Source organism: Plecotus auritus (assembly GCF_963455305.1).
Source record: "Plecotus auritus genome assembly, chromosome: 6".
Classification (NCBI taxonomy): Eukaryota; Metazoa; Chordata; class Mammalia; order Chiroptera; family Vespertilionidae; genus Plecotus; species Plecotus auritus.
Window position 1 is genome coordinate 87325319 of NC_137773.1, and position 26099 is coordinate 87351417.

The 26099-nt window shown below is 46.2% G+C and overlaps 1 protein-coding gene and 1 long non-coding RNA gene across 2 annotated transcripts in view; one reads left to right on the forward strand and one right to left on the reverse strand.

The window, feature by feature from the left end:
- Positions 1-9052: 9052 nt before the first annotated feature.
- LOC308251243 (putative adhesion G protein-coupled receptor E4P) overlaps positions 9053-26099 on the forward strand; it is a gene marked incomplete at both ends in the record, with an annotated part of 51254 nt that continues 34207 nt past the window's right edge. The window contains one exon of the mRNA XM_080674387.1: positions 9053-9083. Coding sequence (XP_080530513.1) covers positions 9053-9083 — 31 coding nt within the window. The remainder of the gene's footprint in view (positions 9084-26099) is intronic.
- Positions 9264-15202, reverse strand: LOC308251048. The gene is made up of 3 exons (XR_013960895.1): positions 14892-15202; positions 9811-9915; positions 9264-9726 (listed from the first exon to the last, which is right to left on the reverse strand). It is a non-coding gene; the product is annotated as an uncharacterized lncRNA (long non-coding RNA).

Genomic DNA, 26099 nt, shown 5'->3' on the forward strand with positions numbered 1-26099 from the left:
GAGCTTTTCTCCTTCCTTCTAGTTGTAGAATTTTCACTCAGTCAGCTTTCCTGCGGTTCTGGATGGTGTCCGTTCTGTCTTTTAGTTGTAGTTTTGAAATTGTTGTGCGAGGCAGCAGTTTAGGTGTTTACCTATGCCGCCATCTTGGTTTCTCCTCCTATCTCCAGACTCTTGATATTGCAATAAACAAGCCATTCAAAGACAATTGCGCATGGAAATTAATGACTACATTGAAAATAGAATGGAGAGAAATCAGCGTGGAAACTTTGTGAAACCTAAACTGCAAGAAGTTGTGACTTGGGTGAAGAATTCATGGGAGAAAATCACTGACAGTTGCATTGCAAATGCACTGCGAGCAGGCTATCTTGACAAGAAGTACTCATTTAAAGACAGTGCTATTGCTAAACATGAGAGATTTGGTCCACTGATTCTGAAAGAAATGGAGTCACAAGAAATTCACCAGGAAATTCAGGAATTGGATTGTTATGATGATGTTCCAGAAGATGATGACATGATTGTCATTGAATCAATGAGTAAATTCTTGATACTGTAGGATTCACAGTTTGTCTGGTTTGTGTTGTCAACTACTGTACTACTGTACCATGTACAGGTAATAAATTTCCTTTATTTTCATTTAACAATAAATGTGTACCGTATTCTTCTTCATGGAAAAATGATACATCCCCTGAAAATAAGACCTAGTGAGTCTTTGGGAGCAAAAATTAATATAAGACACTGTCTTATTTTCGGGGAAACAGGGTATATACAGGTGATAATTTAAATATATTTTTTGATAATTTAAATATTTTATAAAAAGAAACGGGACACTGAAAAAGGAAGATATTCATGTTAGAGATAATAAGGCAATGTTTCATAAATGTACTAAAACCAAGATAAGAAGTAAATCTCTGGGTGTGTATTTGGACTTGTCAGAGTAGGGATATTGGCCATATTTTTTGCTGGATCTTACCAAGTTTCTTCTAATACAAATGAGAAGAAAATGTCAAGACTCCATGCTAATGGGACCAGTCACGAATTTTACCAGCCAAGTAGGTGAGTGTGATTATGTTGGGTAACCCTATCTCAAAGACCAAGAATATGGGTATGCCATTTTCCCAAAGTGGTAACCTGAGATGGAATATGGGAAAAGGAAACTGGGTAACACGGTAGATACACTGACTCATACTCTGGCCTTCAAGTCTCTCACTAAGAAGTTCACCAACCTAAGGGAGCATCCTGGAAGCTGAATCCATTTCCTTGGTGTAGGTGGAAGATGGCGCCATTCTCCATTACCTGGTTTCCCCATTGGACACCATCACCATTTCCAAGTTCATTTTCTGAGGCACTTTATGTGGTCCACCCGGGTAATGTAGGACCTAATGGTCCCTGCATTATGCAAACTCCCCTGCCAACACCCCAGCCTGCTCCACCCACAAGGCTCCTTGAGAAACTGGAGGTCGAGATAATAAACCATGTACTTCCTCTTTCTCTGAGCTCCGAGAAGCTCCCAGACTGAGTGAGAATCAAGGGATTTTCATCCTGTGGGTAAGTAGAAACTGGCTAAGTGTGTTTTCATAGAAAATAGAAAATATTTCCTGTGTAACCTTGGGTCTAGAAAAATGTTCTGCATTGGAAAAACTTCCAGGAGACCTCATTGCAGGTCCTGTGGCTTTATTTGTTTGAAAGCTGCTTTGGGGGCATCTCCTTCAGGTCCATTAGCCCAATTCTGCTTGGGTGAGGAGTGGGCCCGCATTGCTTTAACACACTCCAAAGAGATTAAGGAGCTTAAGGGGGACTAAATAAGAAAGGTGCAAGACACGGTCTGAAGCAGAGGCAGCAAATAACTCATTTGTTATTAAAAATGAGAAAACAAGATCTGAAAGTATGAGTGACTTTCCCGGGGTCCCACAGTGAATTACCAAACCTTTTCACACACCGCACACCTCACCCCCATAAACACCTCACACACTCAGTGCCAGGCGCACAGGGAAAGGCTTGTCTATTTTATCTACGGCCAAAGGATCTACAGGTTGGTGTTTTTTTCAGCCAGCTGCTGTGACCTCATGGTAGGGTAGGGGCTCATGAAACCAATTTAGTGAGTACCAACCAGCATTTTAGAAGGAAGGAAAGCGCTGTCGTTATAAAATATCAGAGGCTGCATATAGTTGATATCGATTTGCGAAACTTGGCTCAGTTCTCTTTCTTTCTCCTGCTGTCTCTCTGGTGCAAAATGTATTTCTTACAGTGGGTCATGGCCAAAGCTCTCCGCAAATCAGCCTTGACATCCATGTGAAATCAGCCGGACGCAGAAAGACAAAACCAGTGAGACCTCACTGTGAACGGCAGTAGTCACACGCACAGAATCAGAGAGTAGGATGTGGGTGCGGGCACTGGGGGGAGGGAAATACGGGAGGTAACGGTCAAAGGGTATACAGTTTCAATGATGGAAGACAAATACATTCTGGAGATCTATACAGCACAGTATGCATAGCTAACAATACCACGTTGTGTACGTAAAATCTGCCAAGAGGGTGGATCTTACTACACACACATCACGAGGGGGGCAGGGGGACACGCTTTGGGAGGTTGAAACTGGGCAACCAATGGGTTGGGGCTGCCTGTCACTACTTGAGTCAATTAAGCAGAGACAGGGTTGAATCATATTTGAGCGTTTATTCCAATAATGCTGGCATATGGGAGAGAGAGCAGCAGGTCATCCAGGAAAATCTGCTCTGCACCCCTCCATAAGCCAAATGCTTATATGGGGGAGAAGGACAAAGATTCCATGGGGAAGTAGGCAAAAGGAATAAGAATGAGTATTACAGGCATGGGGAAGTAGGCAAAGGAATAAAAATGGGTAAAGTGGTTACAGATTACTAGCTCTATGGGCAGGGGTTGCAAAGGGTGGGCGCAACAAGGTTGTTAATCTTTCCATGGTGACAGGCAGATCTCAGATAGGGAGAATGGACAGCATTCCAAGATAAACGCCCAGATCCTGGGACATACAACTCTCAGCCAGGTTAGAATGTGCTTTCTCTAGTCAGAACAAAACAATCGCGGCTAACAGATCATGACTGATATTTCTTAATAGCTATAGCGAGTCCCCACTATTCTATTCCGGCCCCTAACACGGTGATGGATATGTTTATGGACTGACGGTAGTGATGGCTTCATAGGTGTGTACTTTTCTCCAGACTCATTGAGGTGTGTACATTGAACATGTATAGCTTTTTACATGCCAATCATTCCTCAGGAAAGTGGTTTTACAGAAACCAAAAAACATCCAAAGCAGCACTGTTAGAGGTCTAGCTGTTCTGGGAAACATTATCACCTCTTGCACATGAAATACCCATTTAAACTGGTTTCAACTGAGGCCTCAAAAAAGAATTGTCCTTCTCTAGACAGGGTGTCTGTGTGCTGGGAGTTCCCACAGTGTGTTTTAGACTATATGTTTGGAAGGAAAGAGAAACTCGAACCCAAAAGGAAAACAAATGTTGGCAGAAGAGGAGGCATGTAGGAAACGACCTAGAATAACTCCTCAAAGATTGGACAGAATCTGATTTTCAGTCAGAGATTATACCCACTGGTTCTGCACTTAAGGCAAAAGTGGATTTGGAAGACTTTAGATGGAGCCCGTGACCTCCAGTTCGGCACAGTTCCCAATTCTCCGCCCAATGGCCTCATTTATTTGTATCCCATGTTTAGCTCCTAGGAGGCATGGGGGTTTAGGATCTTGGTGTTGGGGTTACACAACAGCTTTAGATTCAGCCTAACTTTGTCCTGCTGGGAGAGCAGCAGGTCATCCACGAAAATCTGCTTTGCACCCCCTCCTAAACCAGCTGCTTATATTGGGTAGGACAAAGATTACATGGGGAAGTAGGCAAAAGGAATAAGAATGGGTATGCAAAATGGGTATCACAGACATGGGGAAGTAGGCAATGTGGGCTGGGGCAGGAATCCATGTTTGGGCAGCAAGTTGTTAATCTTCCCATGGTAACAGGCAGTTCTCGAATGGAAATGGACCACATTCCAAGACTGACCCCCAAGTCCCAGGGGCGCACATCTCCCTGCCAGGTTAGAATGTACTTTCTTTTCTTAGAACAAAACAATCAAGGTTAACAGAGCATGATTAATATTTCTTATAACTATAGCCATAACTATATTCTGTTTCTGCCCAGAACAATAGCATTAACACGCTTAGTAAACTCTTGGCCTGTCATAGACATTTCATAAATGTTCTAAAGTTATAACGGAAGAGCTAAGAGAACTATCTGCAGCAAAATTTGACTTACATGTTTGGTGTCGGTACATAATGCATGAGTAGCCTATTGGGGAATATCAGGAATAAGAGGTTTTTCTGGGATGGGCCTTCTCAGACCACTACTTGGTTCCTGTGGGGGCTTCACATCACCACTGGGTAACGGGGTCAGTCCTTAGCATGCAAGGTCATGGTTATAACTGGGGTCATGGAAGGGACATGAGAGCTCCATGACCACCAGTGTCAGTACTACCACCATCACCATCACTATCACACCCATCCTCATTACCACCATTACTGTCCTTACCAACTCCCTCCACTGTCTCTACGACCTTGTACGCCATTTTCATTCACCAGTACCATCATCACCATGGCAACACAAGAGCGTCTAAACCTGTGGAGAATTTTTATGAGTTTATTTGGGCCAAACAGAAGGCATGCCTGGAAGCAACATCTCCAAAGACTGAGAAAAAGGCTTTCCAGAGGGGCAGTGTGCAGTTTCTTTTATATGTTTGGACTTAAGGAGGGAACGTAAGGATGACTGCATGAACATGGGAGAAAGCAAGGCAGGGACATCTCTTGGATTACAGGGTAGTTAACAAGGTTATGTGCTCCCTTGAGGGTGGTTACACTTCCCAGGGGACTGAAAAAGAGGCACTTCAAAGGTGTGCTAACCTAGATGCATAAAAACAAGGGACACGGGCTTGCTTACGACAAAGATAAACCTTTTACATGCCTGGGGTGTGACTACCCAACATGACCTGCCCACTTAGGAATTTACAACCAGATCACCCTATGAGCTTCCTTTTGGTTAGATTTGTTTCAGACCCCCTTTGTTGTCCACAGCCACCATTTCCACCATCACCACCATCATCGCCTTCATCACTGTTATCATTATCTCTATGACCACCATCACCACCATCATCGCCTTCATCACTGTTATCATTATCTCTATGACCACCATCACCACCATCATCGCCTTCATCACTGTTATCATTATCTCTATGACCACCATCACCACCACTGTCATCATTATATCCTGTCCTCCTCACAGTTCACTTTATTCAGCATTTATCATGTGCCAGGCAGGTGCCACATGCTATGAAAGGTCATCTCACTGAATCAGGATAACGATACTATGAAGTATGTTTTTCTTAGCTCCATTTTGCAGATAAGAAAACTGAGGCTCAGAGACAAAGTCACCACCTCAGAGTCACTGAACCAGTCACTGCAGATTTGCAGTTCTAACTCAGGCTGTCACCCTGGCTGTGTGGCTCTGTTGGAGTATCATCCCTTAACACCAGAAGGTGTGGGTTTGATTCTTGGTCAGGGTACATAGAGGTTTCCGGTTTGATTCCTGGTTAGGGCGAGTAAGGGAGGCAATGAGCCAATGTTTCTCTCTCACATTGATGTCTCTCTTGTCTCTTTCTCACCCCCTCCCTCTCCCTTCTTCTGTCTCTAAAAATCAATAAAAAATATATCCTCTGGTGAGGATAAAAATAAACTCAGATTGCCTTGGGCATTGCCAGCACCTGATGAGAGAGAACTGATCCACAGGGAGGCCCTGAAGGACTCCAAACTCAATTATAAAACAGAATGGTTATGTCAAAACAGGAATAGAGAAGGGATGGAGCTGACAAAGAAGCCGTATTGTAAGCCACTGTGTTTCCTCTCCTGTTAAAATATTCCACGATTATTAATTTCTTATTGCTAAAGTAATGTATAAAATTTGGAATTACAGAAGTTAAACAGAAGAAATTTAAAATCACTCACAATGCCATTCTCTTATTAACATTTATCACTTCTTTACATGTAATATTCTATATTTTGCTCCAGTTCCTGCTGTTATCGCAATGCTACATCACAGTGGCTTTCCATGTTATTTTAATAGCCTCCTACATTATTTTATTTATAATATTGAATTATTTTCATTACACATATTTAAATGCTGCCTTTCTTTCCGCTGACATTTTATGAAACTAATTCAACTCTTTTGCTATATTTTTCCCATCGGTGCCTTTAGCATCACTTTTGGGTGACTTAACCGATTTACAGAGCACTTACCTTTGCTAATGTGCAATGAACTTTTATCCTAAACCTCAGCTGCCCATCAACATGACTTGATAACAGCGCTTTTTACATATAAAAATGATATTCTCATGGCAAACTCTGCTACATTGTGTTTTAAAGTCTTCTTTGAAAGGCTCATTCATAGAGATGTCTAGTACTTCCATTATTCTCTCCTCTAGAATAACGTAACTAGGATGGATGGAATGCAACTATTACAATTTAGATAGTCAGGAGTAAACAAAAGTTTATGCACAAGTCTTCAGTTTCAACAAATGCTAGGTTATGGGGGAGGGGAGTGACTTCCTTTTTTTAAATATGAAATACCTTCACTTGGTTCAAAATCAAAATTTTGAAAGGGCAGAATGGGAAATTCTCCTTGCTTCTGGAGAATGCTGTTTCCCAGCCTCTCAGTTTTCAAAGGCAACAGGTGTTATGAATTTCTCAGGCAACTTCCAGGAACGTTTTATGCCAATACGAACTCATTATACATATACGTGCATTTGAGGCACTTACGTTAATGCAAAGGCCGGCCTGTATGACTCTGTGTATGCCCAAGTGCACACACATGTCAATTGTAGAGAATATATAATATTTGTGTAAAATAGAGATGGTTTCCCTGTTATGTAAATACACTAGAACTACATGTACACGTTTCTAATTGCATATAATGTTAGCATCTTCTTTATTATCGCCCCTATTATACAAATGTTAGCATACATATGTCTGCCCTTTGGCTATCTATCTACTTAACAGCACACCTTTAAGACAATCTCTTCTCTCCCATTTATTAGGGAACTTGTTGAACATATACTAATTTAGTGACAATAACATCATGAAAACCACAGACCCTTCCCCAGCTCTTAAAAAAAAAATGCCCAATTTCATCTCATCTTTGTTCCCATTTGCTCCCCAAACCTCCCCAGATATCTTGACATAAATTCTATGTGTCACATTATTTCACCTGCAAAGTTTTTAGTGCATAGCTCCAAAAGATCCGTCTTTAAACATAGCCCCGTTATCATACTTATAGCTTCCTTTGGAGCAGTCATCTGAGTTGACAGGTGAGGAAACGGAGAGGGAATTTATACCTATGGAAAATGCACAATCATTCTTTAATGTCGTATTACATCTCCAGTCTTTTAAAAAAATCGGTTGTTGGATTTGGGGTCCAGTAAGACACTGCAGTTTGTTATGTTTCTGTCCCTTTTAATGTATGTGCCGTGTTTTTTACTGGATAGTGGGTACTGTGCAGCTTCCCCGGCTGGATGGTGCGGATTGCAATATTAGGGTTTTAAATTCCAGCAGGGTATCCCAGCAGGGCGGCTTGTGTTCCTGACCTGGTGGGCTGTGAGCGTGTTTCCTGTAAGCTACTCTGCTCTGATCAGCCTAGGAGCCTGCCCTTGGGGTGATTTCCTACGTGTGGGTGTGGAATTGTTGAGTCCAAAGATGGGCAGACAGTCTAAGAGGAGTGAGAAAGCTCATGTCCAAGGTGGCCTAGCGGGTGGCATGGGGGGAACTGTAAGCAGCATGTTGACGGCTGTCCTTGTTGCTGTGGGAGTGAATCCAGGAGGTGGGAAGCTGGAGACCTTAATACCAAAGCCCTGGGCCTGCCATTGCGAGGCCTCCTCCAGGGCTCCCATATATTTCTATTTTGCCTATTATCATAGAGTAGATTTAAAATGTATTCATTAAAAATAATCTTTTCTTTAGATTTTAGGCGACATAAAAATTAGTTAAGTATGTAGTTATTACTTTATGTACCTTTGTTTTCCTTTTCATTTTACCCTCCCCCCATGCCATATAATGTCTTTTTATTTTTCAATTAGGTTACAATCCAATATTATTTTGTGTTAGTTTCAGGTATACTGAAAAGTAAAGTGTCCCCTCAGTATTTCTGGTACCCACCAGGCCCCATATATACGGACCAGAGTATACGGACTGTACTCCCTACGCTACCATCTACTGCTAATAGAGTTAGTGCGCACCCAGTTGGCGGTGCTCAGACATTGATAGGCAAGCAGTTTTAGGCGCTTACACTGGCCACATTTTTTCTGCATTAAACATGCCTTTATATCATTCCTTTTGAATTTATCCAACTAACTTGTTGAACTAATTCCAATGCATTGGAATTGCTCTGGCTAAAAACACTCAATTTATATACAGATTCAAAACGTAGCTTTCCCCCTCATTATAGATCCTTCTCATTAATCTGCTTCCTGGTGTTTCAGAATTCAAACTGCACAACACGGTTCAAAACTGTACAATATTAAGCGTCTTTATTCTGCTCACTGATACTGCAGAGAAATTATTCATCACTGCTCAGCAAAATCATATATGCTCAATGCTTAATCATCACTTGTATTTTTTTTTCTGGTTTCCTTGCATTATTATAGTGTCTGTTACTGGTTTGTAAGAGCTTGTTTATGACTAAAGATGTTAATGGTTTCTCACGCATTGCAAATGAAATACCATGTTTCTTGTTAGTATTTTACTCTGGTGTTTTACTTTTTGGTTGTATCAAATTTGTGTATTAAACATAATCCTGTTCTGTTAAAAAAAAAAAAAAAAGATGGGCAGAACCCACAGGTTTTGGTAAACATCAGCCCCTGGCTCCTAAACTCTGTGACCATCAGAAACTGATCTCCACGGGACTTACTCATTCCAGGAGCCCTCGCCACACCCTGCTGGAGCGTCGCAGACTGTCATCCCTGGTGTCTCAGCGCCATGAGGGGCAGGTGCCTGCCCCTGCTCTCAGGTGAGGACAGACCCCCTCCCTCTTCTCCCCATGACCCTGTGCCCATCCTAGCTTCGGTTGCTTCCCCACGTTTGGCACTTCCTCCAGAAATGACTGTGCGCCTGTCCTATTTGAGTCTTAGCTGGTGTTTTAACATCAGTGCATGGTTCTTGGCTCCCCAAAGAAGTAACCCAGTCGTCGCTATGAAAGAAATGGGTTTATTAGGGCTTATATGCACGACAGTGGGGCTGGCCTGAAGGGCACCATCACACCGCTGCCACGTGAAGTAGAACCACCAAGTCCAACCGGCCTGTGGACGGGCTGCACCGGGGGCGGCCGGCAGGTGCTATTGTCCCACCATCACCTGGACTTTCCCAGCACAGACATCAGAGGCAAACAGGCACGCAGAAGGAGGGGCAGGAGTTTTTGAGCAAGCTGTGTGAGATCAAAACTGCTAGCTGTTTTCTTGACTGAGGAGCTGGCCAGGCTAGGCTCCCAAGGTCTCAGTTCTTACTGATGGTCTTCATCGTCTTCCCACAGGGTGGCGGGGGAGCCGGAGCCTGGGAAGGGGCCATGTTCCCCTTCACCATACATCCCAACCCAAGATGGGTACCTTCCCTCTCCACTCCCGTACAATGTGCCCGTTAGATCTTCCGCACATATCCTGGGGAGGGAGGAGGAGACACTGCATTCATATTTTACAGCAACAATGTAACATAGAGTAAAGGAATAACAGATGTATACATACTAGTATCAGAGTGGATAAAGCAGATCCCCAGTCCCAAGACAACTTTCCAAATCATGTTGAGACAGGACCATTCTGTCAGGTTGACTGGATTTGTTTTCGGCAGCCCTGCAGTAGCAGAGAGGGGCACCTAACAGTCTGAAACATTGGACCGGAGAGCCTTCATCAGCCCACCTTGCAAAGCTGTTAGCCTGCACTGAACTCAGGAGAATAAGGCAAATGTTTAGTAGACGCCAACAGAAGCAAAACCGTTACCAGTGTGTAGTACACAGGCCATCGCTCCATCCTGTGTAAGAACAGTGGCTCGTTCAGATATGTCCCGGGCCTCCTAGACCCTATCTTTGACTGGAGATGTCCCCTGGCCCGGAATGCTAGCTGTGAGAGGACACATCTGCCAGCTGGAATAGTAGTCGGCCACTTACCAGTTATGGGCAAGACCCTCCCCCACGGGGCTAGGAGAGCACACCAGCGGGTGCCAGTTTGAGTTTCCCAGGGCCAGGCTAATACACTAGCTCCAGGGTTATGTCCTGGGGTGCTGGCAGCAACAGGCTCTTCTCTGCTCCCCAACAAGGTCTTGTCTTAGCATCCCGTTTGCTGTTCGAATCTGCACTCTCGGTGGGCCACCCACCTCTGCTGCTGCATCTGGAACGCTGCAGGGTGATCTGGTCAGGGCTTTTCATTCATGTTTAGCAGTAAGTCAGAGTCCTGTGGTGCATCCTTGTAACGACCATCCCTCAGTTTTCAGGGCGTTTTCAAGAGTTCATTATAGCGTTCTATCAGCCCAGCTCCTGCTGGATTGCAAGGGCGGTGCAGTCGCCATTCAATGTTGTGGCTCTCAGCTCAGTCTTGCATGTAATGTCTGGTCATTGCCAGCAAGGGGCACGGATGCTGCTCTGCACATACAGAAAAGCCTTGACAAGCTGTAATGTCAGTCATTTTCAGTGGGAGCCCCCAGGCGTTAGCTGTTGCTCACAGGGTTTTGACTGGTATGTGTCCTTTTCCTGTGCAGCCAGGTCTTCTGCTGGGGCCTCTTCTAGCCATCCGATGGGAGCAAGTGCATTCGCTTCATCATTCCCTGGACATAGGATTGATGTCCTGTGACATGATATAGGGTCACCTCCTTAGTCTGCACATACGTCAGCCCGCATTTGTCCCCACAGGGGTCTGTTGCTGATAGTCCAGTCCTGAGCACGTCACTTAGGGGGCTGTCCTTTGCATAGGGCATCAGTACACCATGCTTCAGGTGGCACTGGAACGGCACCTGCTCTCACTGGCAAAGGGCCAATAGGCTCTCCCTTGAGTGCCTTTTCAGCATCTCCTTCTGACACAAAGGTGACTGGCCCAACGCGTCTGCCATTCCTGGCTAAGTGGGGACATTGAATGGACATGCCTCTGCTGCCGGAAAACACTCCATCTCATTATCGCCTGTGTCTGTGCTGCGCCTGACTTCAGGGTGTGAGACACGTGGTGCAGCCACCCCATGATGGGACAGGTGGTCCGCACCGCTACAGCAAAGCTTCCAGGTATAGGCTGCTGCCTGCAGGGGGTGGTAGGTGGCATAGGGCTGTTTCTCTATTAGGCTGTATCGTTCTTCAGCCCCTTTCCACACCTGGGACCAAAATCCTTTTGGGAGGCGGAGTCTCCCCTGTCACTGCCAGAGACCCCATGACACCCCCTCCTGGGTTACATGTGCATCCAATTCGCCAGGTAGGGCTGGATTGTAGATACCAAGCGCCTGTACCTGTTTACCTGCTCTTTTGCCTCCTCAAAAGCCCGCTGGTGCTTCTCCTGCCAGTCCCACCGTCGTCCTCTCTTTATAAGCGCATACAAAGATTCCAGGTGCACTATTCTACAATACATCCTCTGAACACTGTAGTGTGTGTTCACCACCCAAGTCAAGTGTCCTCCTATTACCATTCATTTCCCCTGTACCCCTTTTACCTCCCCCATCCTTTTTCTTTTGGTAATCACATACTCTTGTCTCTGAGTTTTCAAGTTTGGAATCAAAGTGATTCTTAAATTCCTTAACGTTTTCTGGTGACATTCAGAGTCTAACGCATGTCTCCCTCAAACATGACAAGCCAGTCAAAGTCTTGGTCAATAAAACCAGCTTTCAACTGTGTCCTGTGATAAAGTGCACAGATGTTCATTGAATGCGCACAAACAACCATATTGCCATGACAATTAAGTAATACTCACTTATTAAGAGTTTCAGAATTCTAGAGGGATCATGTAGGGAAAACATACAAATGCCTTGTATTGCTTACAAAGGTACAATTTACCAAACTGCTCTAAGGAAAAAGCAAGGGTGTTTATATCTGGAAAACAAAACACTTTTTTAAAAAAACAGCAATATTTTTAACAAAGTCATAAAACAATAATTATCCTCAGTTCATTCAGGCCTATCTGATCAATTCTTTATCCAGAACATGTCAGTTTTTTCATAATCCTGATCTGCAAATTTATTCTCAGAAAACTCCATTTTAGAATAAGTCACAGTCCTTTCCATGGGTCTTTACGATGAAATCTCTTTGCAAATGCATCAGAGCAAAACAGTGATTGCGAATGACAAACTTAAAATGACATGGTCATAGATCTGATCAAAATGCAACTGACAAAGAACTTGGCTTTTCTGTAAGATGTCACATTCCAAGATAACAATTTGAATGTAAAGGTGTGTCATATTCTTCCCCCAACGCTCCCCTCCTGCATGCTGCTCCGGCACAGGGCTGGGGGGCAGCCCTGATCCCCCAAGTCCCGGGACCACAGCTTCCGAGTCTCCTAAAGGAAGACTCAAGGTGTTCAAAAGACTCATTTAAAAATTTTTCCTTTATTTTGCCAGTGGCACTTCCACGCCACTGTTACCAGGACTGAAAGCGGTCCTGCTGGCGTTTTCTGGATCTCCCCAGAAAGTTCACGTGGTGGTCCCCTCAGACCACAGGGAGCTCCTTTTCCAAAGTGGGGTTCCCCACCCTACATTTCACACTGCCTCTCATGCACCCTCTTCACCAGCCTTTAGCTCTACAGGAATTTCTCTGGAATCCAACCTGCCCACTATGCCAGTTGTTACGCAAAGTGCTGAGGGTGAGAAAACCTCAGCCTTTGGTTCTTGGATTCCCCAAAAAATAACCAGAGGACTGGCTGTGAAAGATATGGGCTTATTATGGCTCACTAGAGGCCCAGTGCACGAAATTCATGCACTGGGGGTGGGGGGGGTGGTCCCTCAGCCCAGCCTGCACCCTCTCCAACCTGGACTGCTGGCTTCCAACCGCTCGCCTGCTTGCCTGCCTGCCTGATTGCCCCTAACTGCTTCTGCCTGCCAGACTGATCACCCCCTAACCACTCCCCTGCCAGCCCGATCGACGCCTAACTGCTCCCCTGACGGCCCGGTTGCCCCCAACCGCCCTCCCCTGCCGGCCTGGTCCCCCCCCGCCAACTGCCCTCCCTCCCCTGCCAGCCTGATTGCCCCCAACTGCCCTCCCCTGCTGGCCTGATCGCCCACAACTGCCCTCCCCTGCTGCCATCTTGTGACCACATGGGGGTGGCCATCTTGTGTGAGGGCGTGATGGTTAATTTGCATATTACCTCTTTATTATATAGGATGCCATGGCCAGTGCTATTGTTTCACACCACTCAGACTTTCCCAACACAAGGTTTTATGGAAAAACAGGATCTGCAGGGGGTGAGGGATGTGCTCCCCCCTCCCCCCTCAAGCTGTGTGAGCTCAAAACTGCTGTTTTCTTTGAGATGCTGGCCAGGCTCCCAAGGTCTTACAGTTCATAGTCTTCCCACAGGACGGGAGGAGGAGCTGGAGCATGGGAAGGGGCCCAGTTTCCCATTTACCATTCCCTTGCTCAACCCCAAAGCAGAACTGAGACAATGACTTGGGCATAAGCAGATCCCAGGAAGCACAGGGTGGGAGTGGGGAATGTCAGAGAGGGAAGGGAGGAGAGGGAAGGGAGAGGAGGGAATGAAGAGCATGTTGATGAGGGATTACTGCTGGGGTCCCTTCAGGAGGCTTTATGTAATGTGCCTTTGAAGGGCAAGAAGTCTGAGCTATCTACTCTTCAGTCCTCATCTGGAAACCACAAAAAAACGACCCATGTCTCATCCTGTGGGTGGACAGTCAAGGGTGTAACTAGAGTTCTAAGAAAATGCTGGCCAGAGTCTGTTTTGGTCCATAGGCAGGGATAGGCCCCAGGGTTGTTTTTTGTAGCTGCAAATGAAGATAAATCCTTCAGAGGCACATTGCATTAAAGAGTTAGATGCTGCTGGAGCAAAGGCAGTCTTTACTAGCCAGTCTGGACAGTCTCCAGTAAGGCTTTCCTTAAAATAGTACCAATATTTTAAAGGAGACGTGGGCCCTGATTGGTGTTGCTCAGTGGTTAGAGTGTTGGCCTGGGCACCGAAAGGTTTCGGGTTGGATTCCTGGTCAAGGGCATGTATCTGGGTGTGGGAGGCAACCAATTAATGTGTCTCTCTCACATCGATGTTTCTCTGTGTTCCTGTCTCCCTTTCTCCCCTTTTCGTCTCGCTCTCCCTTCCACTGTCTCCTTTAATCAATGGAAAAAAATATCCCTGGTGAAGATTAACAAAAATAAAATAAATCAAGGGAGATGTGGGGGTTCAACTCCTGGGATCTCTAGGAAACCAAGTATTTGTAGTAGTACTGCAAGAGAGTAATGAATTCCTTTCCTTAGGAAACATGGAGGCTACTATTTCAAAGCCACGGCTACCATTTCCAATTTTCAGTAATGTTTATAGGTATGCTAACACAAGAAGGGGGTTGTGAAGGAGAGTGGCTTTTGCTATTTGCACTTGGAAGCTAAGCTGATGGGTATGGTAGGAGCGTCCAGGCTTTGCTGCCTTAACAGTGCAGGGTGGGAGGGAGGAGAAACGTCAACAGGAAAAACTAATGGGTCACTATGGTCTAAGCCAGCAGTAGGCTTAGGATGACAAATCCAACAGGGTGACAGGTAAGCCAAGGAAGCCATAACTTGGGAGAAGCATACAAAGGCATTATCTGTCCAAGCAGATGCCTGCAGAGCCGGAGAGCATGTAATGTAAGAAATAGGAAGGGTTACCTAGCTTTAGTAGAGCTCTGTCACTGGAAAAGGCATGTCAGCTCCCCCTCTCACTCCTGCGAGCTAGAGCCGTCCACTGGTTGTTGTTCTGGTCCTTAGGTCCTCCAAGTCTTCAGTCTGTCCCTGACTGGAAAGGGGGGACGGGGGGAAGGGGGGCGGTTTCCTCTGTGGGAAAAGAGCTGGAAAGAACAAACTTAAGCAAGGTTAGCAAAACTTGCCCTAGATGTTGAACACTGTTTGTTTAATTTTTGTTTCCTGTTCTAACCCAGTGGGAGGAGTCCCTAGAACAGAAGTTTGGGTTTCCCATATACAATTTCAAAAGGGTTCAATTTGAGCCCACTTTCTAGGGGCTACACTGATCCGGAGTACGGCAATAGGAGGCACCTGGTCTCATTGCAATGTGCCTCTGACACAGCTTTGCCAAAGTTTTCTTCAAGGTGTGGTTCATGGCTGTTTGCCAGTTCCAGTAGACAGGTCTTCAGGACACCTGTGTTCTCCATCGGATCTGCAGTGCTTGACTTACTTTCTAGGTGACTTACAAGATAAACGATGGCCTGTGCTGAATACTGTTAGGGCAGTGGTCGGCAAACCACAGCTCACAAGCCACATGCGGCTCTTTGGCCCCTTGACTGTGGCTCTTCCACAAAATACCATGTGCGGGCGCGCACCTACAGTGCGATTGAAACTTCGTGGCCCGTGTGCAGAAGCTGGTTTTCGGCTCTCAAAAGAAATTTCAATCATTGTACTGTTGATATTTGGCTCGGTTGACTAATGAGTTTGCCGACCACTGTGTTAGGGAGTTCGAATCTGGGAATTAATTAATTCCTTGAGTTTTCACTACCTCAGTCACCTTTTCAGTTCTAGTCAGGTATACCTCAACCCATCCGGAAAAGGTGTCTACAATAACCAGCAAGTATTTGAAATTCCCGGTGGTTTTAGGCAAATTGGTAAAGTCAATCTGACAATCTTCGAATGGGGCATCTTCCTTTGTATTGTTCCCCCTTCTCGGCTGGGTTGCGTTCTCTCTTGGGGTTATTTCTAGCATCTAATTAGCAACCCTGAGCTGTTCTGAATAGTCTTCTGCAAACTCGGTCCCTTTAAGTAAGGCCGATTAAATCAGCCAGTGTATCCCATCCATAGTGCATTCCTTCATGCAGATGTTTCAGGACTGGGTATACCAGAGCTTTGAGGAGCAGGATCATGCCATGGGCATCGCTTCTCCATAAACAGCTAGTGTCAGTGTTAGCAAACCCCGACTCATGGCCTATTCTTTGTCTGGTCCTGTGTAATGAGGTGTGAATTCTGTCAAGTTTAAGTGGGGAATTAGAGCCCCAATCAAGGGAGTCTCCTGGGCTGCTTTATCGGTTTCTTGATTCCCTTTAGTTATCTGGGAATTGTTCTTCTGATGCCCTGGGCAATGCATAATGACAACTTTGAATAGGCATATTTACCGCCTCAAGTAAGGTTAGAGCCTCTTTTGGGTATTTAATGTCTGTTCCCCAAAGTTATAAGTCCTCCTTCTTTCCATATTGCCCCATGAGCATGTTCTATAGCATGAAAGCATGTTTAAGAGTCAGTATATATACTGAGCCGTCTGTCCTGAGACAGTTCCAGTGCCCTGGTGAGGGCACTTAGCTCAGCTTTCTGTGCTGAGGTGCCTGTGGGTAAGGCATGTGCCTCCGTTACCTTGCCATTGGTCACCATCACATACCCGGCTTTTCTTTGTCTGTTTTCCATGAAGCTGCTTCCGTCAGCGTGTAAGTCCCAGTTGCAGTCTATCAGCAGCTGATCTGACAGGTCTGGTCACCTAGAGTAAACCTGGTCAATAATTTCTAAACAATTATATGGAGGTCCCAGCCTGCCTTCATAGTTGGGAGTGGCTGGGTCCTACAGAGTAACATTCAGTGTCTGCAAGGTGACATTTGGGTTCTCTAACATAACAGGATGGCCTGGTATGTGCCCATTCATCCAGCTGTTAACCAGTAGCCCCCTTTCTGCTCCTGCCCGGTTAGCACCTGGTGGGGCACAAACAAGATGGGCTGCCCCAGGGTAAACCCTTCTGCTCCCTGAAGGACATTTCAGGTTGCTGCTGCCGCCCTGAGGCTGGGAGGCCATCCTGATTCCTTAGAGAAATACGCATTCGGCTTCGGGGAGTTTCCCACCACCTGGATGAGCGCTCCGAGTCCAACGCCCTGCCCTTCATGTATATAAACCTGAAAGCCTGCTGAGGGTCGGGCAATCCTAATGCAGGGGCTGAGGTCAGTTTTTCCCTTTGGTGTCTCAAAAGCCCTCTGCCATCCTGTGTCCAATTCCAGGGGAGGGCTATGTCAAGCCCTTTCAAAGAATCATAGAGTGGCTTAGCTATTAGCCCCAAGTCAGGAACCTAAATGTGGCAGAATCCTGCCATTTCAAGAAACTCTCAGAGTTGTCTCTGGTTCTCAGGTTTAGTGGCAGCAATGGCTTCTTTTCAGTCTGTCATAAGACTTCTCTCCTCTATTTTTTTTCCCAACAAAGATTCCCCAAAGAGACTTACTTATTTATATATTTATTTACTATTTTTTGTTACTCCTCACCTGAGGCTATTTTTTCATTGATTTTTTTAGAGATTGGAAGAGAGAGGGAAAGATGAAGAGAAATATTGATGTGAGAGAAACACATTGATTGATTGCCTCCTGCATGCGCCCCCAACCAGGCCCAGGCAGGGGAGAATCCTGCAACTGAGGTACGTGCCCTTGATGGGAATCGAACCCAGGACCCTTTGGTCAGCAGGCTGATGCTCTATCCACTGAGCCAAACCAGCTAGGGCTTCTCCCATGGTTTTAAGTTGAACCCTAAATAAGACACCTCTTGTCCGCAAATCTGAGTCTTGTGAGGGGAAACTTTAAACGCACAGGATGCAAGATGGTTAAAGACTTTGGTAGTATTTTTTATTTTTTAAATATATTTTTATTTATTTCAGAGAGGAAGAAAGAGAATCACTGATAGTCCACCTCCTGCACAATCCCTACTGGGGATAGAGCCTGCAAACCAGGCATGTGCACTGACTGGGAATTGAACCGTGATCTCCCGGTTTATTGTTGATGCTCAACCATTGAGCCACAATGGCAGGACTGATAGTATTTTTCAAACAAGTCTCTTAGGAGTTGCCAATAGAGTCCAATTATAGGCCTCTCAAGTCTTTGGCTAGAGTTCTCTGAAAACCATGGGAGAGTTCTTAAATCCCTATGACAACACAGTCCAACCATACTGGGTAGTAGTTTTACTCACTGGGTTCTGCCATTCGAAGGCAAACAGTAATTGTGCCTGCTTATCAATTGGAATACAAAGGGCATCCTGCCTGGCTAGTTTGGCTCAGTGGTTGAGCATCAACCCATAAACCAGGAGGTCACGAGTGATTCTGGTCAGGGCACATGCCTGAGTTTCCGGTTCAATCCCCAGCAGAGGATGTGCAGGAAGCAGCTGATCAATGCTTATCTCTTATCATCGATGTTTCTATCTGTCTCCCCTTCTCCCTTCCTCTCTCTGAAATCAATTAAAAAAACACAATTTATTTATTTATTTTTTAAAAAAAGAAGGCATTCTTTAAATCCAAAATGGAGAACCAACTGCTGTTCCCTGGCACAGCTGTCAACAAGGGGTTTGGGTTGGGGACAGCTGAAAGAATGTCCTGAGTAACTTCATTGATAGCCTGGAGGTCCTGGACAAAACGGTATTTGGCTTCCTAACGGGCAGGATTGGTGTATTATATGGTCATCTGCAAGGTCTAATTAATCCAGCTTTTAGAAATTCAATTTAGAAATGGTTGTATCCCTTCTAGAGCTTCTTTTTTCAGTGGGTAGTTTTCTCCAGGCACAACGGTCTCTCTCTTCCTTTTAACTGAAGAGATACTGGAGAAAGATTTTCTGCCGGCCCCAGTCCAGTGGGCCCACAGGGTCTTACTTACTCAGAGATTTCCAGTGGGAAAATTCCTCTGGGGGCCTCTGGTTTCAGCAAGGAACATCTGGAGCCTTAGTGTGTGTTCCGGGGGCGCCTGCAGGGGGAGCTGCTGCTTCTTGGAGAGAAAGTCACTAGAGCAGGGAACTTTCAAAGCAAATCCCCAGCCAACAGAGGAATCAGGCAGCCTCCCTCGCATGTGAGGAAAGCTGTGTGTTAGCTTTTGGCCTCCCTCCAGCATTCTAAGGGCTTAAGGAAAGCTTGCTTTCCACGGTTTTCCTGAAACCCCGACACTGCCATGGTCCTCGGGTTACCTTGGCGATCTGTTCCTACATCGCGACATAACACGATTTTCACAGTAAGTCAGAACCCACCCACATCACTCACATGGAGCACATACACAGAAGTAATGAAGTGAAACAGTAAAAAAAACTTAAAAGAAAGTTAAAAATTCCTGACCTTTACTTGTGGTAAATACAGTAAATAATAAAAAACATAAGGCACATATGTACATACGTCGAAATGACGGAACTTTTTTTTTTTAATAAATGGGAGATGGTGACGTAACCACGAGGCCACGTAACCACGTACGTCGAGCCTGACGTAACCGAGGACTGCCTGTAAATCACTCCAGTGTCCACAAAAAAGTCTATGGGTTGGTTCCCTACTGTCAATTGTACCCAGGGCCCCTGTGGGGAGATAACAATGGGCCGGGTAATATCCAAGGGAGCCCCTGGGTCCCATCATTCCTCATCGGAGTCCGCATACCACTCAATCATTCTGTTTCTAGGTGCATTCCTGCATGCTTTCAGAGCTAATCTAGGGCATTCTCTTTTCCAATGCCCTTCCTCCTTACAATAAGCACATTGGTTTGGGCCTAGAGGCCTCCTCCGCTTCGTTTCTTTCCATCCCCCTCCAGGCCCTAAGAAAATAATGATTTGCTGCTGCGTTTCCATCCTTCTGCTATAAGACCTGGCAATATTGACCAACTGCTCTGGGTTCATCTCCAATACTCTAGTTAGCGTTTCAAGCTTTCTCCTAATATATGGGGCACTCTGGCTGATGAAGGACAGGCTGACCCGCCACACATTTTCAGCTGCCTCCGGGTCTATATTGGTATATTTACGGTAGGCTTGGTAAAGTCTCTCTAGAAAGTCAGCAGGGTCCTCGTCAAGTTTTTGCTGTATTGCCAGTACCCTGTCTAGGCCGTTTTTCTTAGTCACCCCTCTCCTTAACCCTTCTAGTATGCATCTCCTGTAATGCTCCAGGTGCACTAGGCCTCCGCTGTTTGGGTCCCAATGAGGCTCTACGAGAGGCACTGCCCCTGCTGGGTGAGGGGTTCCGTTGGGGTTCTCTATATAAAGCCGACAGGCTTCCTCTGTGGCCTTCTCTCTTACTAGTTTTCTCTCATCACTTGTTAGCAGGATGTTCAGGAGGGCCTCTACATCGGCCCAGTTAGGTTGATGGGTTGAGAAAATATATGTCAAGAAATCAGTTGTTTTCTGGGGGTCCTCTCGGTAAGAGGGATTAACAGTTTTCCACTTAAGTAAATCTGAAACTGAAAATGGGGTACGGGCCCAATAATACCCCGTCAGCTGGCCCTTTTGATCAATGCCTCCAGTTGGCAATTGTCTCAGCTGACATGGCACTGCCCCAGTCTGCGGAGCCCCTGGTCCGCATTGGGTGCCCTGTGAGGTCCTAGAAGGGGAGACGGTTTGCTCATCACATGAAGGAGGAGCCTTGGCGGCCCGGGTTCCCTGATTTCCAAGATCTACCCGGGGCCGTGGGGGCGGCAACGGTGGATAACTGCCACCTCCCTGCCTTGGTGCCTGTGTCCCTGGGTCCTGGGAGGCCGAAGGAGGCGTTTTCTCATTCTTTTCCCCCTTCTGCGTCTTACTGTCTGCCAGGGGAGGCTTCAGAGAGCTTCCGCATGGAACAGTTAACATATTGCCCTCCTTGGCTGCATCCTTCTTATGCAGATACATAAAAGCCTCTATATAAGATAGTTCACCCCATTTCCCAGATCTCTTACAGAATGACTCTAACTGCAAAATAGTATAGTAATTCAAAGAGCCATTCAGGGGCCATCGCTCTTCGGACCCCAAAACATACGTTGGCCAGACCTTATTACAATAGAAAATCATTTTCTTCTTTGTCATTGGCTGATGTCCATAGACATACCATCTCTCTAATATGCGGCCTAGGGGGCTGTCTTTCGGGATGGACTGCGTTGTTCCCATAGTTACCAGCCAAGGACAGAACCAAGTAATGGGAAGGAGGCAGTTGTACAAAGTAGGGCTGCACCTGCCTAGAAACACAGACACGAACACGATCAAGAACCCTACACCATCTATACAATTGTTACAGCAGCAGAGTCACCTCCGGAGGCTGAGCACCCCGAGCCGGTTTCTAGTCTTTAACATATAAGTTTCCGGGTAAGTTGGGGACTTTCCACATTTGTTGCACTTTGGGCGCTTGGCTGATGCAAGAAGCCAGCGGTGGCGAAGTTACAGCGGTGCAAGCCAAGGAGGTTTATCTGCTCTCGACTTGCCTTCTCACAATCAGAGAAGCATCCAGAACCCAGAAGTCCATATACAACCAGACCAGAGCGAGTACTCCTCACAGATGCCCGTACAAGGGGGAGCGGGACTGGATGTTCTCACAAAGCCTTGCCACCCGCCAAGTGGCGCCAATGGGTTCCCACGGAACCCCAGAGGGTTCAAGTGAACCCAGATGGCGGGACAGCGGGTTTCTGGTCCTGCCCACCAGGAACTTTTCCCAGTCAGTCCCCAGGAACCCGTTCCCTCCCCTCCGCTGGGCGTCGGAAAGAGGCAGTCCCCGGGTAAAGTCACCCGGCAGCCCGGGGGCTCCCCTCCAAAATCTGGGGACTTACCGGGGGCTCCCACTTGCTGCTGGCGATGGCTCGTCAAGTCTGAAACTGCAAAGAAATGACCTGTGGCCCAGTCCGGTTCTGGGGTGAAGGAAAGGAGTCTGACTCCAGTTGCCAGCAAGTGGGGAGACGGTTGGCTTTTCTTGTCCTCAAACACCCGCCTCGCCCGCGCAGTGCAGGCGGGACTTTATTGGGGGGTGGGGGTGGGGGTCGGTGAAACCGGAACAAAGAGACCAGGGGAGGGGCCGTAGGGCTGCAAAGGCCGCGCCCCCCGGGAAGGGGGTCTGGAAGGAGGAGGGGCTGAGGGAGGGTGGCTTCCCTCCCCAAGGTTTTCTCTCTCTGCCAGAGGCCTTCTCTCTCAGGACTTTGTAGTTTTGGTTGCCGACATCTGTGGATTTTCGTGGCTGGCGCCAGGCATCCCCTCCTCCCCGAAATAAACTTCCCTTAGGCTGTGAATGAGAGAGAATGACAGGACTTTATTGACATACTCTTAAGAAACCAGAAGGTCGGCTGCAGCCTCAAAACAGATAGAATGCAGAGCCTCGTTATCGCTGCATTGGAATGTTAATGTGTGGTTACAACCTCAGGGCTGGACCCGGCGCCTAGGGTAACTCCCAAACATTTCTGGCTTGTCCCCACCTGGCTGGAGAAAAATGCCCTCTTACCGAGGGAGACGGGACCCCTCAGCGGTAGGATTAGGGCACAGACACTTCAAGTCTGCTGCACGGATGGCCGCCAAGAGCATCCTGCTCGGAGAACCTTCTTTTAGTGAGTTACAAAGACCTGCACTGACCCAGCCTTGGGCTCTGGGCTTTAGGGTCTTCGTGTTAGGGGGAAGGGCAGTGTTACAGAGAACTAGACTAATCAAACAATGCTCGGAGAGTTTGGAGTCACACTTTATTCACCGGTGGGCTTAGAGAAAATGAATTCAAATTCTAAGCAAGGTTACAAGCAGAACTTCCCTTTTTATTAAAGAGCCAGCCCTATGTGCGCTTAGTGGTTATCTCGCTGCTGGCCTTGAAAACAACACAGTTCCATCCAATTAAAAAATGCACCTGGCATGGCATTGAAATTATGGGCATATCTAGTCTCTGGCCTACAAGGTCAGACAGCTAAGTTTATCTTCCTCATTATTCAAGCAGGCTAAAGCAGGCTAGAAAGCAAAGTTATCTTTTTAGAATAAGAGGCCATCTAAGAAAAACAGCAGAGAATTCTAAACAGCAGTTTTACAAAATAAGGGTTAGCTTTCTCATAATAAGGACAGAGCCACGGTTGTCTAATAATTATTCACTTCACTAACTACAGATAAGAAGTTTTCTTACAGACCCTGGAAACGAGGATGAAACAGGCCTGTAAAAGATAAGACACCCCAAAGCCCAGATGGGCCCATGACCCAAAAGAGAAATACATTTTGAGAGCAGACCAAGGACAGGACATGCTTTGATTTGGTTGCTGTGCCCAGACCCTGACCCCCTCCGGGAGTTTTCCTCAGGAATGCTGAGCATTCTTGGGTCCCAGGAACGGGCTGAGCTGTTTGTAACATCATAGAACAAGCATGTCAAACTCAAAGGCTAACCCGGGCCAAATGAGCCAGGTTTAAGTTTATGAGAAAAAACAACAACAAAAAAACACACAACAAAACCAAAAACTTCAATTTTCATAGGAACGTAGGTTTATTCCGATAGAGACATGCTGAATACAAAGGGCTGAAATAAATGAGTAATCGTTAATGAATATTTGTTGTGGGCCGCAAGTTTGACATACTTGTCATAGAAGGTTAACCACCTTGTTACCAGACTTGGAGCTTCTTGTGGACGAAAGGGGCCACATGCTGACCTGGCAAGCTCAGGGGAGGCCTGCATGGCGGTCTTGCAAACTCAGAGACCTAAAGTAACCACAAAGGATGGTCTGAAATTAAACTTTAACTAAACGCAGTTATGGTGGGCAGTTACATCCTAGGCCAGTATCTTCACGGACAAGGTCAACCTTTACCTTCACTGAGCCTATCTGTCTTTTTGCCTCTAGGATAATATACCCTTGAAATGTCTGGGTATCTTGTAACTTCCTTTTTTCTGGAGCCCCTGGGGCACAACCAAATGTGGTGGGCGCCAGGACAGATACCACAAATTCCTTCATTATCATGTTAATTGTTCCTGCACCCACCTAAGTATGTGTCCATCATTTTACTTTTTATCCAATCCCAGGGGTTTCTCCCCCACCCCAGCCCCCTTTGCTTTCTCCCGCCTCTCTAGTCCATCACCAATGGATTTCATGTAACCCACCTATGTCCCTCCTTTGATGGCAATGTATAAATACAGATGTAATCCTACATTCTCTGGAGCATTATCTCCATTCGTTGAGGTTCTGCTTCCCGTCATATGTCGACAGTTAGGCTCAAATAAACTCACAAAAATTCTTTACAGGTTTTAATGGTTTTTTTCAAGTGAATATTACGAAGGCCAGACTGCAGACTCTACCCTCCCCTGTCCATGTTAGATTTGTGGCTCGCAGCTGCACATAGCTATCTTCTCCCTCGTGTGTATATAACCAGCCAACTGGTAAGGGGGGGTCAGAGCAGATTTTTGTGGGTGACCAACTGCTCCCATACTGCCAACATCATGGGAATAAACGCTCATCTATGATGCAACCCCCTCTCTGCTCAATTGGCTCAAGTAGTGACAGGCAGCCCGGACCCTTTGGTTGTCCGGTTACATTTGGAGTAATAATAAAAAAAAAATACCATCAGATGAGTCAAATACAGGCTAGGAGTTCTGAAAGAACATGTAAGCAAGCATATTGAAACTGGACAACCAATGGGCCCGGGCTGCCTGTTACTACTTGAGCCAATTAAATTGCAGAGTCAGGGTTGAATCATATATGAGTGTTTATTCCAATAAGGCCGGCAGTATGAGAGAGCAGTGGGTCATCCAAAAAAAAAAAAAATCTGCTCTACCCCTCCCCATAAACTGCTTATATTGGGTAGAAGGACAAAGATTACATGGGAAAGTAGGAATTAGGCATGGGGAAGTAGGGAAGGTATAATGGTTACAGGTTGCAGGCAGTGCGGGCTTGGGGAGGGGTGGAGGGAGGGTTGAAAAGGATGGGCAAACGGCAGGCGCCTCAGGACCCGATTGTTTCAGCAACTAAGTTGTTAATCTTTCCATGATTATAGGCAGTTCTCGAAGAAGGAGATTATGTAACCGGACAAACAATGGGTCCGTGGTGCCTGTCACTATCGAGCCAATGAAGCAGAGACAGGGTTGAATCATAGATGAGCGTTTCTTCCAGTACTGCCAGCAGCATATGGGATTCTTACAGTCTATATGCTATTTCAGACTCTCCGTATTCCAGAGAATGCACTGGTCAGCCACAGGAATCTGCTCTGCACCCCACCACGAGCCAGTTGCTTATACAGTAAAAGCACAAAGGAAAAGTAGGCAAAAGGGCCGTTTACAGATATGCAGGACTAGGGGTCTTCAAAGGGCTTAGTGATATGCAAGGGCTGGGGTTACATGGGGAAATAGCCAATGGGAGTGCCAGATGGGCAGTTAACAGGTGAGCAGGCTGGAGGTCTGCAAAGGCCTGCAGGTGTGCAAAGGGCTAGGGGTCTTCAAAGGGCTGGCGATTCCTGTTTCTGCAGCAAAGTTGTTCATCTTTCCATGAGAACAGGTAGCTCCAAACGGGGAGGAAGGGCTGCTTCTCCAGGTCAGCTCCAGCCAGGGGAGAATGTGCCTTCTTTAATCAGAATAAAACAGTCATGGTTAACAGAGCAGGATTTATATTTCTCACAATACGAGCTGGTTCCCCAAATTCTATTGCTGCCCCCTTTCAAATAGACTGCATTCGATGTTAGCGCCCATATCCCAGGGTGTACAGCTCTCAGGTTAGGGTGTGCTTTCTCTAATCAGAACAGAGCAATCACGGTTAACAGAGATGATTAATATTTCTTATAATTATAGCTAGTCCTGTTACTGGACAAATGATGGGGGGATTTATAATCTGATAGAGCACCTGAATTAATCTGAAAAATAATCATATTAATTTTAAGTCCTAAAATACATATACTTATGTGAACATGGGGGGTTAAGTTTTTCTAAGTTTCATTTCTTAGGCTGGTGCAAAAGTGATTGAGGAGGTGACTCAGCTGTGGACAATGTACAATGTACCCAGCAAGCAAGCAGAACCATTAAGCATGGTCAGGTCGACCCCACATCCAGACATCCTCTTATCGCTTGATGACCAAGAACAGTAGCTGAATTCTGCGGACCTCCAAGGCTGCATGTAGCTGCATTCCATTCCCAGCCTCACCCTAGCCCAGTGGTGGGCAAACTCATTAGTCAACAGAGCCAAATATCAACAGTACAACGATTAAAATTTCTTTTGAG